General features: G+C 43.8%; 1 protein-coding gene across 1 annotated transcript in view; it reads left to right on the top strand.

The window, feature by feature from the left end:
* The window catches only part of LOC147905198 (uncharacterized), a 130,967-nt gene extending 110,334 nt beyond the window's left edge, over window positions 1–20,633 (top strand). The window contains exons 12-13 of the mRNA XM_087393473.1: window positions 4,188–4,629; window positions 20,449–20,633. Of these exons, the coding sequence (XP_087249599.1) occupies window positions 4,188–4,629; window positions 20,449–20,553 (547 nt within the window). The 3' untranslated portion in view covers window positions 20,554–20,633. The remainder of the gene's footprint in view (window positions 1–4,187; window positions 4,630–20,448) is intronic.
* The last annotated feature ends 325 nt before the right edge of the window (window positions 20,634–20,958 follow it).

The raw sequence follows: 20,958 nt of genomic DNA, 5'->3' as shown, positions 1-20,958 counted from the left end.
CCTCCTTTCTATTGGATGTCTTCTTGCATCCTTAGCCGTTCCACTGTTTGTCGGTCACTTTGTCCTTGATGGCTTCTTTAACACTCTAGCGTGCTCTGAGTCAGTGAATCCTGTGCTCCATGTGTACTCCTATCTATTCCATGTGCTCCTACCACTACTTGGTTGCGAGAGTTGGTGCACCACCTATACCTCTTAACTGTTGGACTGCTTCCCATGTGCACCAACAGGTACTTGCACCATTGCACTTCCCATGTGCACCAACAGGTATCGCCTGTGCACCATGCACCATTGTGCCAGTACTTCACTCTAATCAACTTTGACCATGGTCGGTCGAGGTTGAGGTTTGGTACTCTTCAGTCATGTATTGCTCCCATCATATCCAAGTCATGTCCAGATATTGTACAAGTCATGTACTGTCAAGTCATGTCCCAAGTCATTTTCAAGTCATGTCCAAGTCATGTACTGTCTGCTCCAGAGTGACCAAGATGTGAACACATGTGAACACGATGCGACTAGGTGTGACCAAGGTCTAACAACCTTGGCATGTTGCTCAGGTGACCATGGTGTGACTCTTGGTGGGAGTCCCTGACCGGAGACTCAGAGTATAACAAGACATCACAGAGTGGGAGATGTTCCCATCCTTCTAGTTTCAGGAAAGAAAAAGTATATCCATGATGTCTGGTATGTTCTTGACTTAAGGAGTCCTTGTGCTAATGATGCAACTCAGGACATCATTGAGTGGGAGATGTTCCCATCCTTCTGGAATCAGGAAAGAAAAAGTATATATGTGATGTCCGGTATGTTCCTAACTTAAGAAAAAATCTTGTTTCAGTTCCATCCATGGCCCATGATCAGCACATGCTTGTGGAATTCTAGGATGATCAATGCAGGATCCAAAGAAAGGGTATGAGATTGTGGCTACAGATTCTTATGAGGCCAGCATGGGTCTTTACAAACTTGATGCTCGGCCCTATAATCAGCATGCTATGGCTGTCTCTTATTCTACTTTAGGTGATTTATGGCATGCCAGGTTTGGTTATGCACATCATAGAGCTTTGGCATATTTGCATAATCATAATATGGTTGAAGGATTGCCAAATTTACAGCAGCCCGCTTAAGGGGTGTGTGAAGCTTGTGCTCTTGGAAAGTTGCATGCCTACCGTTCCAAAAGGATGGTCCAGGTTCAGTAAGAGCACAACGGGTCTTGCAGATTGTGCATAGTGATGTTTGTGGACCAATGAATGTCGCAACCCATAGAGGGTATTGGTATTTTGTCACATTCATTGATGATTATTCAAGGTTCACTTGGCTCTTCCTCATGAAAAACAAATCTGAAGTGTTCAATTGGTTTAAAGAGTTCAAAGCATTGGCTGAGAACCAAACCAATTCTAGAATTGGAACACTTAATTCTGACAATGGGGGAGAGTATACTTCACATGCTTTTGAGGGATACTTGCCTCAGCATAATCCGATTGCAAAGAGGAAGAACATGACTCTCATGGAGATGACATGGTGTATGCTGAAATTTAAGAGAATGTCAAAAGCATTTTGAGGTGAAGCAATTGTTACAGCCACATATATTCAAAATCGCTACCCTACACAAGTATTGGTTGATAGGACGCCTTTTGAGGCATTTTATGGTTACAAGCCCAAGGTGGATCATTTCAGAGTCTTTGGGTCTGTTGCATATGCTTTGGTATCAGCTGAAAATCAATTCAAGCGTGATGATAAAAGCATTAAATGCATCTTTGTGGGTTATAACACTGAAAGCCAAGGCTTTAGGCTTTATGATCCAGCCACAAGGAAAGTAATCATAAGCAGGGATGTTTTATTTGCAGAGCATGATAGCATGCAGCCCATCAGTGAGGAGTTACCTCCATATGATGATACACCTCTGGACATCATTCAGTTTGATGATGATGCTGATTTGGGTTCTCCAATTGATGTTCCCTCTATCTCTCAGAGTCTAGCATGGTTGCCATATGTTGAGGGTTCTTTTTCCTCAAATGTTTCAGATTTGCAGCTAGCTCATGGGGAGGGACAGCGCAGTATTTGAAAGCATTATCAGCGCTGTGAAAAGGATGTTACTCCAGATGCACTTCCAGATGCTGTTCCCAGCAAGACAACTGAGAATTCAGTTCCTAGATGGGCTAGGTTGACACTTGCAGATGCTAAAGATCAGCCTATATTGGGGAGAACCAGGTCTAGCACTCAGAATGCTAAGAAGCAGGTGAATTTTCCTCTCATGATCGAAGTGATGGAAGCTGAAACTGAGCCTCCGCGCTTTGAGGATGCTTTGAAGTGTGGCAAAAAGCCATGGAAGCTGAGATTAAGATCCATTCAAAAGAATGCTACATGGGACTTGGTTGATGCATCCATTGGCAAGAAGTTGGCTAAAAATGGATCTAGAAAATCAAGTATCACGTTGATGGTACAGTTGAGAAGTATAAATCCCGATTGGTTGCAAAGGGGTATGCACAAGAAGAGGGGATATATTATGAGGAGACTTTTGCTCCAGTGGCCAATATTACACCATTCGCTCTGTCATCTCTCTTGCTGCATTTTATGGATGGTGAGTGTACCAGATGGATGTCAAGACCGCCTTCCTCAATGGGGATCTCAAGGAGGAGGTCTATGTGCATCAGCCCCATGGTTTTGTTGTTCAGGGACAAGAGTACAAGGTATGCAAGCTCAGGAAAGCCTTGTATGGGTTGAAGCAAGCGCCTCATGCATGGTATCATAAGATACATTGGTTCTTGCTGTCCCTTGATGTTGATGACATCATACTCACTGGAAATAATCCTCATCAAATTAGTACAGTCCTTTCTTTGTCAGACATTTGACATGACAGATCTGGGCCTCTTACACTACTGTCTTGGCATTGAATTTTGACAAATCCAAGGGGGCATTTCTATGTCACAGACCAAATATGATTAGGGGTTGTTGCAGAAATTTAAGATGGAGAATAGTAGTACCTAAAGTACCATGGTTGCACAAATCCTCCACATGTGGATATAGCAACCTATGGGAGTACAAAAGAAAACAATGTCATTTTACAACCCCCCTTGACATTGTTTGTATGTCTCATATCCCCAAGCCTTGTCGATGTCGTGTGAAAAGAGACGTTGACAGGCTTTTAGTGAAGATATCAGCCACATTGTCCTCAGTGGAACAATATGTGAGGTCGATGAAGCCATCTGTAATACAATCCTGCACATAATGATAGTGGTTCTCAATAGCAATGCAACTTTAACTGTCACAGAAGATTTGAGTTGCGTCACCATCATGAGCATGATGCAAGTCATGCAGAAGCTTCCTCAACCACATACATTCCATAGTGGCTGAATTCGCAGCCTTGTACTCTGCTTCACTACTGAAGAGAGACACTCGGTCTTGCTTCTTACTAAGCCATGAGATACATGCTGAGTCCAATGAGAAGCAATAACCGGAAGTGGACCTGCGATCATCTATGTCCCCTAACCAATCTATAAAGCCACTCAGAGAAATGTCACCATCTGGAGCATAATGCAGCCCATAGGTAAGTGTACCATGTACATAACAGGGTACCCTCTTCGATGCATTCCAATGTGTGACTATGGGACAATGCATGAACTGAGATAGAAGCCCTACGGCATAGGCAATGTTTGGCCGCGTAGAGCATAAGTAATCAAACTACCAACCAACTGCCTATACAAAGTAACGTCAAACTTTTCAGCCTCATCGGGGAGTCCTTTTTCCAATGGAGTGGCCACATTGAGACTAGGCTCCAGAGTACTTCAGCCATATCATTGAGGGGGGATTTGTAGAGATATCTACAATGATATGGTGTTGTAGGCCATAAGTCAACTATATGGTTGACCAGTACTTGGGTACTATATATAGCAAGTACTTATATTGTTTCATTCAAACATTTCAGTTGGAGTTCACTTGTGTTCACTTCTTGTTCTCTTGTGTTCACAACTCTTCTCCATTCTTGTTCCTACATTGGTGATTGTAATCGCTTGCTTGAGAGGGTTGAACAAAATTTATTCCCTATAAGATTTTAACGAGTATTATTACATTGTGAGCTCTCTGTAATTCTTTTTTAAATTGAATTCTTATTTGATTTTTTGAGGGTCATAAAAGTTTTAACATTTAAAGGGACAAATGACTGGATAGGGAGGCATGACCTTAACCAACTTAAGCAGGTGCTTTGCCAATAGAGGATGCTGCCATTTACAGTTGAAGCAGTTCAAAGCATGTATTGAAGACTGTACAGTTGCTTTACAACTTCTCAAAAGGAAAGAAATGGAAACTTTGGAGGGTGGATCAGAATTATCCTTTACTTCAAGTGCAAATCCTTCTGCTTCTGACCAGCAAGCAGAACATGTCTCAAAGAAGATGGAAGAGGCTTCGTCTTATTTGTGCCTCAATCGAGTGATATATAAACAAGGACCTGAGAAACGTGTTTTAAGATCACTCATACAGAAAAGTTTAGAGCTTCTTGATACATCTCATAATGCAATGCTCCAAAGGGATGCAGGCGTGGGTACTTGGTATAAGATTGTGCGGAGGCAGATTCTTTTAAGGCGTGGGGCAGCTTTATGTAGCACTGCAGAGCTGGAGAAAGCAAAATCAGATTTCTCCGAGGTCAGTAGCTTGTTTTCTGTTGTATTTAATATTTTTCTAAGTAAATAATTGAATTGTTAGGACTTCTTATAGCTGCTCTCATTTGAGATTGGAATGAAGAAGCAGTAGGCTAAATACAGCACATCGAAGAAGGGAGGAGGGTTGATGCAAGATGACAATTTACAAAAGCTCAAACATTGGGACCAAGTCATCTCCCAAGAAGGTCTTAGTATTAACAATATTCTTTCAATGGTACTTTACCACTTGTTTCTCATGCTATGCATGATGTATCAGTGCCTGGAGTGCTTCAAACTTGGCTGTTTCTTTCATGCTTTATAGAAGTCTTTTTTGGGGGGGAAAAAATATATTTACATATTACGGTAACAAGCCATTGGACTCTCATCCACACTAATTGGGTGTTTTAGCTCAGGTTCATTGAAAGTACCTATACTTGTGCTTTGCCATCTGCATGAATCATGTTCCAAGTGGCACATGATACAAGTCATCAGTGCTTGTAATTAGTTGTGAGGCCCTGCCCATCTCGCATTGTCAACCTTAGACTTTCTCATTTGTATGAGTTCACAAAAATAGATCTTGTCTCGTTTTCAATAAGATAGGGACTGTGAGTAATTTGATAGTGAAGCCCATCCTAGATCCTTGCCTCCAAGATTTGAGAGATGGAAGTTGTTCTCTGAAGAACACCCTGGCTGCCAAATCTGAGGAAGTCATTGCTTTTTAGGCTCATGTTGACCTCTTCGCCGAAGGACAAGATTATCCTTTGAACTCCTTCACTGCTGCAAGTGCCAAGGTTGTTTAGAGCTCCAAAGCTGAAACATTTGGCCCATTACAGGACTTTTTTTTTGCAAAAAAGAGGCTTCTATTAAGTATTAAAGAAAACCGTTAGAGCAAGCTCCATACGAGAATACAGGATACACCATGCAATGCATGAAAAGCTCAAGAGCCAAAAAGAAAGGATTGGGGCTGATAGTGCCATCTCAATCCGGTAGCAACCTCTAAGAAAAAGGGAGAACCCCTCCAAACTTGAAGAAATACAGTCCTCCTAGAAGAGGCTGCCTGTGAAGGGCCCTGCATGCTAGCCCATATGGCTATCAAAGTGTGAACCGTGTCACTCCAAATACCCATGAACACCTGTGACGGGTGTATCTGGGTGTCATCCAAGGCCTCTGTGCATCTAGCTCTCCAAATGTGCCAAGAGGAAATGCTAGCCAAAATCTCCCAAGAGGTGTCCACTGAAACATGTGAAGCTCTGAAAGGAATATGTGGTACATCCTGAAGAGAGCAGGGCTCTATCACCTGTCGGCGGATCGAGAGTGCCCAAGAAGAAGGCTCACCCTCATAAAACACCTGGGGCCCGGTAAGAGATAACCATGCGACCGAGCCCCAAGTCATGAAGAAAGGGGAAGTATGAAAAATGCTGAGTATCCGAGCAACTCCTTTCCAAACAATTCTCGCTTGATTGCAGTCCCAAAGGCAATGTCGCACTGACTCCTCTGCAGAATGACAGCAAGGGCAAGTGGGATCAGCCCCAAATCGTGATCTCCACAGGTTCATTGCAATCCCTTCATGAGTAGAAAGCCAAAAGAAAGGAGTGATCTTTCTATTTCTGAGGGATTTCCAGAGCCTCCTCCAGAAATTCCTACACAAATCTGCGGTGATGAAGAAGCTATCCCAATGGGGGGCTCTGGAGGAAATCCAACCTCTACCGCTCAGCTGAAATCTCCTGGCATTACCAACCATGAAATGAAAGAAGGGAATCCCCCTCTCTCGGTGCCCATGATCTATCCATTCCCACTCTCCTGGGTCCCACTGCAAGCACTTGATAGGTGCACCTCCATATAACCACAACCTCCAGGATCCCAAGGCCAAGAGCAGAGGGTCGGGGTCTAAGTACCATTGCAAGCCCGCTCCGTGGTCCACAAAACCAGCAATCCTGACAGGCTGAAAGGCAACCTCTAGAAGAATATCATCCGTGGATCTAGAGAGTATACCTCCATCCCCAACGTCAAAGACCAGAGCATCTTCCCCGAGACCTCGAAGAGCAATCACCTGTAGAGGAACTGCAGTCCTCGAAAAAGCTCCCATCCAAGTGGTGGAAGTAATAGGCATCTCAACTGTCCATTCCACCGGGATGGCTGCATCTATCCGCTGAATTCTGCGTGCTACCCCTCTGAGGTGACTCACGGACTGTAGCCTCTGATCCTTCTTCTTCTTTGGCTCTGAAGATCTAGAAGAAGGAGATGATGTTGAGGATGAAGAGGTAGAGCTAGAAGATGAAGACGAACTGGATGAACTGTGATGATGCTTCGCCTTTCTCTTCTTGGGAAGAGGACCTGCTCTTTCCCTCTTTTGCCCACCACCACTTCTTCCTGATCTGCTCCAGAGGGAGGCTTCTCTGGCTTTTCCTCAAAAAGAGGTTGTACCATCCTGCAAAACAAGGGATCACTTGTTGCCTCTCCGAGCTGAGTAATCAACTCTCTGTAGGCATTCTCTTTATTTATCTGTATAGCCTCAGCCTGCTGTACTTGGTTAGACTCTGCCATTCCCTCATGGGATGATTGGGCATGCTGCTGTGAAGCCATCTCTGCAACTTGTCTGAGATGTGCAACTCTCTCACACACATTGTGTAAGCAACTGATGCACTCAGCCTCTGCTTTTTTAAAGAGAGAAATACCTCAACAAGAGGTGTACTGCATTCACACTTGTGCCAGTACAAGCTATCAACTCAAGGCATGAACTCAAAAATGTGTACCCCTTTTCTGGTTACTGCAAATAATGCTGAGAATGCATCTGATTCTCTTTTCTAAGACAAAGGCATGCATTTCTTTACTTGTGCAAATCTCTGATTTCTCAGCTTTTCTGCTATTTTTTTGACATGAAAAAGTCTGACAAATAAGTGAAAATTGATGGCCAGAACTGTCTTTGCAGCTGTCCTTTTTTTTTGGGGACAGTAACTGGATGGGTAACCAGTTGGTTACACTAACCAGACTAACTGGCTCTGGTTTGGTTAGTCTGTGAATAGATGGTTACTGTCTGGTCACTGGTTCTGTTCTGGTCTGGTTGGAAAAATAGTCTAGTTGGTTTGTAACTAGACCACTAACTGAATCATTGACCAAGGTAACTGAACTGGGTACAGTCTGGTTACAGTGACCAGACTTGTCTGGTAAAGGTCAAGCTAGTTGGAGCTCTAACCAGGTCACTAACCAAGGTTAAGGTAGATTAACCCCTGGTCAGCCACGTCAGCATCCACGTGTCACGTGTCAGAATGCCAGGTCAGCTCACACGTGCATGCCACATCATCTCTGCATGTGGGTCTGCCACATCAGCTGACACGTGTCAGAATGACACATCAGCACTGTTCTGTGAACTGCCACGTGTCGTCCATGCCATGTCAGCTCTGTTTTGGATGCCACGTCAGTTGCCTCTCTGCATGGACTACCACATCAGTCTCCTACATGTGCCAGTGCCACGTCAGCAAATGACACGTTAGCCTAAGGTTCAGGGTCGGCGTCACGCGTCGCAAAAACCTTCTGCGTCTCTGCGTGAAGGTCCATTTGTTTGTCTATCTGCCTCACAGAAACCTTCTGGTCAGATAGTCTACGCATCGCTGTATGGAACTGCAATGGTTCTTTTACAGCACAGCCAGGCAATCTACGGGGGGCATTCTTTGGGAGAGATATCATCTTTTTCACGGAGACACACGAGAGTCCAGAGAGACCTTTGCCACGAGTGACAGGGTATACATGGAGATCTGCTTTCAGGCAGCACACTCGGACATTTGGAGTGAGAGGATCTGGAGGAGTGGCCATTTTGTACAGAGAGCATCTCGATCGGATCATCACAGTGGAGAGAGCGGATTCACATGCCCGATTCTTGTGGGTACGCATCCGCCGCAGAGCCCCTCAGCGAGATCTTTTTATTGCAGTTTGCTACTTCCCCCCGGCGCAGTCGATCTATTCTTCCACTGGACCAGGCCAGTCCATATTTGAGGATCTCTCAGCGGACATTGCAGATTTTTCACATCGCAGAGAAGTCATCCTTTTAGGAGACTTCAACGCGAGGACCTCTGACAGACAGGCCCTCACTTATGACTTCATGGAGGATCCGGTCATACTCCCAGCATTTCACGATGATAGCCTCTGTCGGACTTCATCAGACTGCACAGTACAGCCCACAGATCAGGGACGTCAGTTATTGGAGCTCCTCACCTCGCACGGTATGGTCATTTATAACAGCTTGTCCAGGTGGCCACAGTCTTCCATGCCTACATTCTCTTCTGCTTCTGGGCGTGGTACTAGCGTGATCGACTACATCATAGGTCCCCCGACTCTAGTCCCTTCCATCCATAGCCTTACTATTAGCCCCTTCATGCCCTCTGCCGACCATGCACTCATCCACTTTACTTTGACTCATGTCTCCCATGACCCACCCCCCCCTCGTTATCACGACCGCCAACCCTATTATGAGGTTCATTTCGACCACCAGTTCGATGATGTATATAGCCAGAACCTCAGCCGCCTACTCCGTCCTCATCTATTAGATGCTCTACCATCCACGCAGGACCGGTGGGAACTTGTACATACTTCACTCGTTTCTGCCGCTCACATGTCGTTCCCTGCCACATGTCATTTGTCTAGTCCCCCACCGGTTGGTCTTGTTCCTTGCAACGGTTGGTATGACGAGGAGTGTAAGGAACTCCGCAGGAAACTTCACCTTGAGACCAAGGAGAAGTCTCCCCTCCTTGCCGAAACCAAGAGAGACTACAAGTGGTTGGTTAGGTGCAAGAAACGCCAATTTCTAGCCCGGAATGAGGAGGAGCTGAGAAGCTTGCTTTTCAGCTGTGACTCCAAGGAATTCTGGAGAAAATTCCTCCGCTTGAAGTCTCAGAGCCCCCTCACAGATCCACGTGTCTGGTCTGCATATACTTCAGCTCTATACGATGTTCCAGATCAGCCAGCCATCGATTTATCCCATACCCCTAGGCCAGCTTCATCTAGTCTCTTCACACTAGAGAGTGTCCGTGCAGCAGTCCACTGATTGAAGAACGGGAGAGCTAAGGATCATGATGGATTGCAAGCGGAGTATGTAATCCATGGGATTGATGCCTTAGATTTTGTTCTTTCCCGTCTCTTCAATGAGTCTGTTTGTACAGGCCTACCACAGTCCTGGTTAGGCAATACCATAGTACCTATCCACAAGTCGGGGGACCCTATGGAGCCGTCGAATTACAGGACCATCATGATTGGCCACGTTATGGCCAAGATCTATGCATCAGTTTTGGAAAGCCGTATAAATGACCATGCCGAGACGACAGGACTCAGAGCCAGAGGGCAGGCTGGATTTCGTAGGGATCATTCGACACTTGACCACATCCTCACACTCAGGGCACTGGTAGAGGAGGCGAAGTCACGAAGGCAACGGCTTTATTGTTGCTTCGTGGACTTCAGGAAGGCATTTGACACAGTTCCGCGATTCAGATTGTTTCAGAGGATGCGTCAGATGGGCTTCAGTGGAGAGATACAGTGGGCTATCATGGCTTTGTACGAGAGGGTCATTGGTCGGGTTCGGACACGTGAGGGGCTCTCAGAGGAGGTATGCAGCACGATTGGGGTGAAGCAGGGTTGCCCGCTCTCTCCTACTCTCTTTGGATTATATATTGATGAGCTAGAGATGTTTGTACAGATGACAGGCGGTGTGGGCTCTACTCTCTCAGGATCCTCCATTCCTATCCTCCTGTATGCGGACGATGTGGTTCTCATTTCCTCTACTGCTCAGGGCCTCCAGGCACATATTGAGGCACTCTACAGGTTTTGCCAGGACAGGGGGTTGACCGTAAACCTTGGCAAGACCAAGGTTATGGTTTTCAACACCTCTGATCGTATTTACAGCACGGATGAGTTTTGCTTCACTTATGACGGACAGCCCATTGAGCTTGTTAGAGAGTACACTTATTTGGGGGCAGTTTTCAGGGGACCGGTCTTCACCATGACATATGCAGCACGAGATAGGATTAGTAAAGGGTATGCTTCGTTGGCTCATCTTGAGCGTTAGTGTTTTCAGTCCCACTTTCAGCATCCCGATACGAAATCCTTGCTTTTTGATACATTGGTGAGACCAGTTGCGATGTATGCAGCTCCTTTCTGGGCAGGAGACCTCGGCGCTGCAGATTGGAGACGAGTAGAGAGGTTACAGATCATCATGTTCTCTCGGCTCATTAGGGCCAATGCTACAGTTCCGCACGAGATCATGCTAGCAGAGTTTGGAGCTACTTTCCTTGCATTGGATGCAGCGTTTCATTCGGTCATGTATTTGCACAGGGTTAGGGAGTTTGGAGACTCAGCAGCAGGCAGAGCTCGGTTGCCATGGTTAGCACTTGCGTCTTCTATTGAGTTGGCACGATCTGGGGCCCGATACTGCTGGTACTTCAGACTCACTAGGTGGCTCACATCTCTTGGACTAGACATGGATAGACTGCCCCCCTTCCGATACAGCATGGATGCCCCTCATCTCGAGTTGACTCGCCACGAGCTTAGCCAGGTCACGAGAGCAGACTTGCTACAGCTTCATACGTATCGCACTTGGATTTATCCCACGCAGCTTCCGACGAAGATGGCCACATATCGTGACCACTTCCTTCGGATCTCAGAGGATGGGTTTGTCATTCCACCAGGCTATACAGGTATCCACATGTCCCACTCACTGAGGATTGCCCTTGGCCAGCTTAGAGTCTCTTCGCATCAGCTCGAGATAGAGGCTGGTAGGATGCGACGCATGGAGGATGGACGGCGACCAGGCCGAGAGACCAGGATCTGCCCTTGTTGCACCATGGGAGAGGTGGAGTCAGAGGAGCACTTCATTTGCAGATGCCCGCTATATTATGAGCTCAGAGGTAGATTCCACTGTCTCTTCACGGATGGCTTTGGACCTCTCTCACGAGTGATGGACTACGAGGATCAGCATTGCCTAGCTCTTTATGTCAGGGAGGCCACTATGCTTCGACGACACTACCTCAGAGACCATCAGCACAGACCGGAGCGTGATAGAGCCCAGCCTGATAGAGCTCAGGCACACGCTATACCAGGAGGAGCATGAGGAGGTCAGAGCTCACACATGACACATGCCTCCACCCTGTGGATGTACATATGAGATGGTTCGTAGACGCCGCAGGATTTTGTTACATAGGGGACGTACTCGCCGCTTCATCTCCAGACGATCCAGGATGATGGCAGCTTTTCGGAGGAGACTTACTCATGGAGATCTCGCCCCACCAGCCGCTCACCTCACCTTTGCTCAGATTTGTACTCTCATAGCAGGAGGCAGAGTCGATGGACAGGATTTCCAGTATTATTTTGGTTCTCAGACTTCGTGACACCTGGACTTGTATCTTTGCATTGGCATATTGTACTCATCCCCCCATTTTGCACCCAGGGGCGGTTTTCTTGCATCCAGTTTACTTTGTATTTAGGCTCAGATTTGACATTATGTACTTTCACTTGCATTGTATTGCGTAGCACTTAGATGATATTCGACGATGCCTCTTCTTTGTGGCACGTTGATTTTGTGCTATCTTGTATGCAAAGTTCTTGATGTCCCATGGGCCCATTTTGGCCTTTAGCGGACAATAATACACTTTCTTTCGTATCGTGACTTTTATGGGTCCCATGGGTCGGTATTTCGGCCCCCAGAGGACGGTAATACATTCTTCTTCTTCTTCTTCTTCTCTCTCTCTCTCTCTCTCTCTCTCCCTTTCTCTATAAACACACTAGGGCCCCGGACAATTGTCGGGCTAGACCCCCCCAAGGTTTTTATTCATGAAGAGAGAATTTGAGTACATAGTCTAGTGTGGAGCTGTCTGCTATGAATTTCAAACGTGAAATCATTTTTCAAGAGCTTCAAGCTCATTTCAAAATGGCAACATGCCACTTGTCAAAAATCTAGACTAAATCCTATTACATGCCTCTAAGGGAAATTTCTAGGGTCTTCGTAGCACTTGGTCACGCAGATGGCCTCCAAAATACTTGCTATGCTCCAAATTGCTTTGGTCTTTAGCCCCTCATAGTACCTGCAACAGTTAATTAAAGTGCACCACCATGGCACCCATTAATTGTTAGTGCTTTGCATGCAAATAATAAACTGTGGACTAATCCTAGTCACAGGTGGGCGTCCTCACTGAACAAACATGTGAACAAAACATAGAACATAATTCTTGGTCGACCGAAGTCAACCCTCTTGGTCGTAATTAAGGGGCTTTGACCAATGGTCGTGGTGCCTTAATTATGGCCAAGTCTCTCCAACCGAAGCTGGCACATCTCTTCAACCGAAGTTGGCACAACTTGGTTAACTGTAGTTAACCCTCTTGGCGCATGCTAAGTCTCGTTGACCGAAGTCAACACTCTCTGACTGTAGTCAGCTTTGTGGTTCTCTGGTTAACCGCGCAGTTAACCCTCTTGGTAATAAACCAAGTCTCACCGACTGAAATCAAGGTTACTTGACCAGAGTCAAGTATCTTTGATCATAGTCAATTCTTTGACCATTAAAAGAACTCTTTTGACCATAATCAACATAGATGGAAAACTCTTTAATTATGATCAAATAAATGGTCAACTTTACTTTGACTTAGGATATTTACATTGTGGTGATATACAATTTCAACTACATGCCTTGCAGGCCACCTTGTTTTACTGACCTAGCTCCTTTGATATTGTCTCCTTGGACTCTTGCTCACCTAGCTCAATTATGCACCCAATGGGGCCATCCAAATATAATGTTGGCACAATCCCATTTCAATCATGAAACCTTAACCACACTTATTGTAGAATATTCTCGACACCACCCTGCACATATTAATCATATATTATTATTGGTCTTTTCTATTGATTACGTATCCCCCCCAACCCCGCCTTGTTTGGGATGTAAAGCATTCCCAAGTCTGGGTGAAGTATAGGGAAGGGTTTGAGAGAGACAGATATACATGTATACATACATGTGTGTATGTGTACATACATACACATTGTGTGTGTGTATGTGCGCATGTGCACTGGATGCACATACCCTTGGGGACCTTCCTATGGCCCAACTGGAAGTTTTTCATTTCTTCTTTTAGTTTGAGTAGTAGTTGCTCTACTTTAGGGCATAACAAGAGTTATAACTTAAGTGAGACAAGGGGGGGGGTGGGGGGCGTGACTCAAAAGCGTTAAGTAGGGAGTGAGTATGAATCCATAAAAAAAGGGGGATGGTTTGGGTAGCAAACAAAAAAGGAGAAGGTAATAAAATTCTAACTGAAGAAAAAGCAGGTGGAAGAGAGGACAAGATTGCCGAATGAAAAAAATAGGATAAAAAAAGGAAGGGGGGGGGGGGGGGGGGGTTGGTTGTAACTTATCAAGGGTTATAATAATAAAGTAAGTATGAGTGTGAAAGTAAGGAGGCCAGGGGGCTTTAATTAAAACTTATAAGTGTAAATAAATCAAAAAACGAGGAAGAGTGTGTGTGTTAAAAAAAAACAAAGTGTGTTTGTGGTTTTAGCTTCGTGATGTCCTGCCCCTTCTCTCCTGTTTTGCCGCCATACTTTCTGAGCTCCTGGTGTTGTGACTGGGTCTGCGTGAATGTGGGCATTAAGGGGTTTTCTGGCAGTTTTCATTGATGTGCAAATACCTCATCAACTCGCCATCTTTTGTTGCTTGCTTGCTTTACTTTACTCCTTGCCTTGAGCTGCTCATAACTTGCCTACAGCCCTTCCAATGATTGCCTTCTGTTCCACCCTCCCTTTCACCCCTTACGATCCTCTTATAATTAGGAGGGGCGGAGGGGGAGGCGGGGGGGGTTTGACTTATCAAGGGTTATCATAAGAAACTAAGGATGAGTGTAAAAGTAAGGGGGCCGGGGGGGCTTTAATTAAAACTCATAAGTGTACATAAATCAGAAAATGGGGATTTGTGTGTGTGTGCGTGCGCGCGTGTGTGTTTGTGTTCGTAGCTTCGTGATGTCCTGCCCCTTCTCTCCTTTTTTGCCGCCATATTTTCTGAGCTGCTGCTGTTGTGACTGGGTCTGCGTGAATGTGGGCGTTTTAGGGGTTTTCTAGCAGTTTCATTGTTGTGCAAATACCTCATCAAATCGTCATCTTTTGTTGCTTGCTTGCTTTACTTTACTCCTTGCCTTGAGCTGTTCATAACTTGCCTACAGCCCTTCCAATCATTGCCTTTTTTTCCACCCTCCCTTTCACCCCTTACAATCCTCTCATAATCTCCTTTTACCTTGCTTCTTTTCTGTCCATATCTCCCTTCGTCTGTGTGCTCTCTTTCCTGTCCTCTTTGCCTTTATTTTTTCACCTACTGTAAGCCTTTCCAAATGGAGTCTCAACAGCACAACAGGAATGATCCCAAGCGTTGTCAAGTGGTTGCAGAAAATTCTCAGTTGTGCACAAATCCGGAGCTGCAACCTTTTTTGGACACATTACAGGAAGGATTTTCAGAAATCAATCAAGCTTGGGGTGATGAGCCTGTCCTAGAGTTCTGTGTCTCGGTTTTATTTGCACTAGTCATGAGCTTGGCTCAAGTGGGTTTTTTTCCTAGATTGTATGCCAGATGCAGGGGATGTGGCACAATGTTTGAAAGCCTTGCTCAAGGGCTGCTTTTTTTAGGGTTGTTATAAAGTAGATAGAGGCTTTAATGAAGTTATTTTTACTGATGCCCAAATAAACAACAGCTCTTGCTTATATCTCCACTTCTTTTTGGCAATCAATTGGTGCATGTGTATCCTTGGATGCTTACCAAGGATTATCAAAGCTTTATGTGGCATAGATGCCCAATCTGGGTTGAGGTGGTTGATTTGTGTTATATTGCAGACCAGCATTGCCCTACTTGGCTGAAGCTTTGGGGAAAGTGGCTTGTTCCCCACGTGCTCTTGGCAATGTTAACTGCTTTTGTGTTTTGTGGGACATTGATAGGCCCACCCCTCCACATGTGGCTCTGCAAGTTGATATGGCGGGCATGCCATCCCAGCAAGTTTTCTTTAGTCTGAAATGTGGCAAATTTGCAGGCTCTTGTTTTGAATGTGGTAAATTTGGCCATATGCAGTCTGAATGCCCACAGGTGTTATTGAAACCACCCGAATGATGCTGCTTTGCCAAAGACTGCTGCTGCACCATGTGCTAGAGGTGTGGGAATGCCTCCCCCCCAATGGTAAATGATAAGGGTAAAGCTAAAATGCAGGCCACGGCTTCCAAGGTGGTTGATAAAACATCAGAGAAGCCCTCTTCTTCAAATTGGCAATTACCCAATTTTTTTTTCAAGCCAAGGACATTGGTTGCTTGGAATTGGATGGAAAATGCATCATCCTCTGAAGAGAATGTGGGAGTGGATGGATTTGGGGTTGGTAAACTTTGGCCTACAGTGCTTCGTGCAGATCCATTGTGTCTATCTTTGACGACAGTGGTGCCTTATGACAATTCGCCTTTCCTCCCTCTTCTCCCGGTCCTATTCAAGATGATGACCCAGGGAATGCATATCAAGAATATGCTGGTCCGCCACCATCTGGTGCAGCCATGCAGAAATGATTTGATGTTATGTCACAAAAATATGTACATACGGCTCAAATGATGTTATGTCACACAAATATGTACATACGGCTCAAATGCCTTACATATAATGTTCAGGGCCTCTGTAATATAAATAAATGGAGGCTTCTTTGGGATTATATTACTGCTTATAGGCTCCGTGTTGTTTGTTTGCAAGAACACAATAAAATCCCATCACGGGCCATGAATGCTTCTTTGCGGGTTTTCGCACCTTCTACTTTGGCCGGACTTCCTTTTTGCCATGCTGGTTCATGATGATTTACAGCTGTAATTGGTTTATAGTGAGCTGCATGGTCGCTATGCATCATGAATGGGGATAATTATGAATTTGCTTCTGTCTATGCATATTCTAAATCTGCAGTTCGGGCTGAAATGTGGCATCGCTTGGCTGAAAATCCTTGAACAGATCATGCATTTGTATGTGGGGATTTTAATAGTTCCCCTACCAATGAGGATAGTGGTACACATCGTTCGCATATGATGGAAAGAAAAAGGAATTCCTAGGCTCTCTACTTTGCAGGCCTATAATTTATGGCAGCACCTCAAGCCTGATGTCTTTGATATACTTTCCATCATAATGCGCTCACTTAGTATTGGTCACGTTTGGATCATTGGTACGTGCTTCATGCAGTTTAGTTTGTGACGATTTTACTTCTGACATGCATCTGGATTATGCCTTGTGCTTATCTGATCATTTTTCTGTCCCTATGCCTTTACAATTTGGTCTACTAGTGCATATGTGCAGTTGCCATGCAAAAAGGCTTTTGCTGGTGAATAATTCTTATCTGAAGCATCATGCCTTTCAGATTATGTTCAAGGCTCTCCTTCATTGACTTTTGACTTTTTTTGTATGCTTCTATTGATGGGGACTGGGCATGGGACCGATTCTCCCTGGGGATGCAAGATCTTATTAAAGATGGCAAATGCTATCTTAGGGATTTGTGTCACAAAGTAGCAGATGCAAAAGCTTTGGTTCAGCACTTCACTTCTATGGCTCAGTGGACACATTGAGGATTCTACATCAAGCTTATCAATGTGAGTCCTTTCATTTTGGTACTTCCATTTCTATTTCTTTCATTTTTCCTTTCCTTTCATTATGTTTCCATTTGAGTATCATTATCTCTCTCCCTACATGAGCCTCTGAGCATGTTGAGTCTCAAGCCATGAGAGTGCTTGGATCAACCTTTGAACACGCTCAGACTCTAGTCTCTGAGTTACATGGGGTGCATAGATTAGTAGTCTATCATTGTCATGTTCTGTTCTTGGTTCCATTCCAGTAGTCCCTCACCTTTCCTCCATGTTCCTTCATGTGGTATCAGAGCCATCCTTCCTATACCCTCTTGCAGGAGGGGGATGTATTATGATATTAGAACATGAAGTCGAGCGTGTTTTAGTGTGTTCTACTAGGAGTTCTAGTAGAGACTTGTGTGAGTGCCACATGTCATATTGGGTAATATCCCATATACACTTTCGTATTCTAGTATGTGTGCCTATCCTATATATGATCGTACTATCAACACACATCAAGGAGTCTACATCAAGCTTATCAATGTGAGTCCTTTTATTTTGGTACTTCCATTTCTCTTTCTTTCATTTTCGTTTCCTTTCATTATGTTTCCATTTGAGTATCATTATCTCTCTCCCTAGCCTACTCTCTCTCTCCCTCTCCCTCTCCACCATGTTCCTTCATGTGGTATCAGAGCCATCCTTCCTTCCCTCATTTCTTCCCCGCTTCCTTTACCCTCTTTCTCTTTTTTCCTTTTTTTTTCTTTCCTCTTTGAAGGCAGCCCTCTTCTCACTCTTAGCCTCTTTATGTAGCGGTTGGAGCTGATCTTCATCAACATGAGGTGCTGCTACATCGACGGTTGGAACTGCTTGCCTCGGGACTGCTGCTCATGCTTCTACCCTCGGCATCAGCCTTGGGATTGCCGCCTACTTCTGGTGCTCCTATCCTCGAGATTCCCACCAGCTAGTGCTGCTGATTCCTCCTCAGTTCCAGCTGCTGATTTTGAAGGAACAAAATGGAGATGGTTGTGAACACAAGTAAGCAAGAAGTGGTCACAAGTGCAATAGAATGCTCAATGAAAATGAAGTACAAGTACTTGGTATATATAGTACCCAAGTACTACACACCAAAATAGGCTAAGTCCTAGTCTATCCTATATTATTATATTCTTGTATAAGTCTACAAATCCCCTCTTAATGATATGGCTGAAGTACTCTGGAATGATCTCAGAAGTACCTACTGCACCTGAAGTGCCATGATTGCACAAATTCATCCATGTGTGGATATAGCAACCTATGGGAGTACAAAAGAAACAATGTCAATTTACAACCCCCCTTGACATTGTTTTAATGTCTCTAATCCCCATGCTGAAGGGCAAATTGATGTATGTGTGTGTGTGTGCCTATGGGCTTGGAGTCCCATGCAAGGAGTGTGTGAGTGTAGGTGTGCTAGAAGGTTCTAGTGACTTGGTAGTTAGGTATGTCAGGTTGGTGTGATATGTGGATTTGGAGTGATCATAGGAGGTGATTGATTGAGATAATCATGGAGATAATTGTGGATCTGGGATCTACCAGTTGCCTATATATGTGACCATGTCGATGACGTGTGAAAAGAGGTGCTGACAGGATTTTGGTGAAGATATCTGCCATATTGTCCTCGGTGGAACAATAGATAAGATCAATGAAGCCATCTGAAATACAATCCCATATGTAGTGATGACGATTTTCAATATGTTTCATGTGAGCATGAAAGATAGGATTGTTGCCAATGGCAATGCAACTCTGGCTGTTACAAAGGAGAGAGGTTGCCTCACCATCCTATGCATGACATTGAGTTGAGTCATGCTCTTTGGATGATTTCCTACTTGTCTTACCGACATGGAGATGCCTCGGTGGATACTTTGTGGGAGATTTTGGTGAGCATTTCAGAGTGGCATGTTTGGAGATTCAGATGCACAGTCTTTAGATGGCTCATAGATCTACCCTTCACACACATTGGCTAGTATTTGGACAGACACTGTGCACGCTTTGATGGCCCTTTGGGTAAGTATGCAAGGGTCTTCTTGAGCAGCTTATGCTAGGAGGGTTTTTCTTAGAGAGTGGAGTAGTTCCTCGTTTTTCTTAGATTGAGGTGGCGATTTCATTCCTTGCATGATGTATTTGTTCTATGAGCTTTGCTCTTGGGGTATTTTTATACTTAAAAGAAGTATTTTCATCAAAAAATAAAAAAGATTGTGCTTCCGAATTCATAGAGGAATTTGAAGCAAGTCACTGGGATGGTCGAGTGTCCCTTTTAAAATGCTATTCATTGCCATTGAGAACCCCCCTCTTACATTTGTCTCTATTCTCACATTGCAATACATGCACGAGTCTCTTGTCTTGGAGTTCTCCCTCATGCCCTGTTTGCTTTATATCAGATAGTTTTTCTCAAGGTCATGACTTGATTGCTATGCATGTTTTGACTTTTGATTTGTTTTGGTACAACAAGCATGAATGCTAGGGTTTTTAATTTTGGTTTAGCATTGTCACTTATATAAAGATTTGGCTATCATGCAATGCAAAAATCTTGGAATTTGATAGTGCATGATGTTTTGTTATTAAGCTACACTATAATTGCTTTCATATTGTGATTACTTTTATATCTTAGACTCTTAGGCATTTTAATCGGCACACTAAATGATTTTTTGAAGAGGATATAAATACCCTCATCCTTCCTTTAAATTTTTTTTTCTAGATGATATTGAAAAACTATCAATGCCATTATCTATGATGACGAGCCAAAATGACATTGGTAGTTTGAAGTCTCTTATATATTTTACAAGTACATTGGATGTGCAAGCATGTAAGAAAGACTTTTGCTTCTTAAGATAACCAACATTGAATTTTGTTTCATCCCTATGTCCACTCTATTTTGTTTTAAACATTGCAAATGCTAGTAATACTCACATGTGAGAATTCATCATATATTTTACAAAATGGGTACTTCCTCATTATGTTCTTTTTTTAAAGGGACATGCAAGTTCAATGCTGGTTAATTTGTATTCTTAGGCTTCAATGTTATTGCATCATATATGATGAGTTTTGTTTAATTCAAAGGTGAAATGCTTGGATAATATTATTGTTATCTATTTTGGCATCATATATGATGACTTTTTCTTCAATTTAAAGCTGAATTACTTGGATAATATTATAATTGTGAATTTTGGAGAATTATTATGACATATTGAAATTGTCATATTGTATAGGTCCTTTCATTAAATCCAACTAGCAAAGAAATGGAAGCAATTACATGTGAGATACGTGAAATTTTTTGTCGAGATGAAAACTCAAGACAAAGCAATTGTGATTGAGGTTTGGAATTTTATTTTCTAGGATATAGAAGTTGAATTGTTATCATGGTTTTCGGGTTCCATAGACCCTTAGTATAAAATCCTACAATGGGAGCTAAAATCGATGCATGTACTTTCCCAACCCATGGAATTTTTGTGCATGGACAATAGGAAAAGAATTGTTATGTTTTAGACTTGATATTTGTGCAACCAAAGTGAAATGTAAAAGAGTAATTCAAGACAAGGTTGTGCATTCAATGTTCATGTCATGAAATTAAAAAAAATGAAAATTAAGGTCTACCTTCATTTAATAAAAACCCTATGAAGCTCATTGATTGTTCTAATACAAGTGTGGCATCCCAAAAATACTTGATTACAACCTTTTCCTAGGAAAAATGACACGGTGATATCTAGCTTTAGCAATTG

Source organism: Dipteris shenzhenensis, chromosome 2 (genome assembly GCF_047967505.1).
Source record: "Dipteris shenzhenensis isolate YYH24624 ecotype China chromosome 2, Dip_SZ_1.0, whole genome shotgun sequence".
NCBI classification, from domain to species: domain Eukaryota; kingdom Viridiplantae; phylum Streptophyta; class Polypodiopsida; order Gleicheniales; family Dipteridaceae; genus Dipteris; species Dipteris shenzhenensis.
The sequence above is the reverse complement of the archived record's forward strand: the minus strand, read 5'-3'. Positions and strand labels throughout refer to the sequence as shown.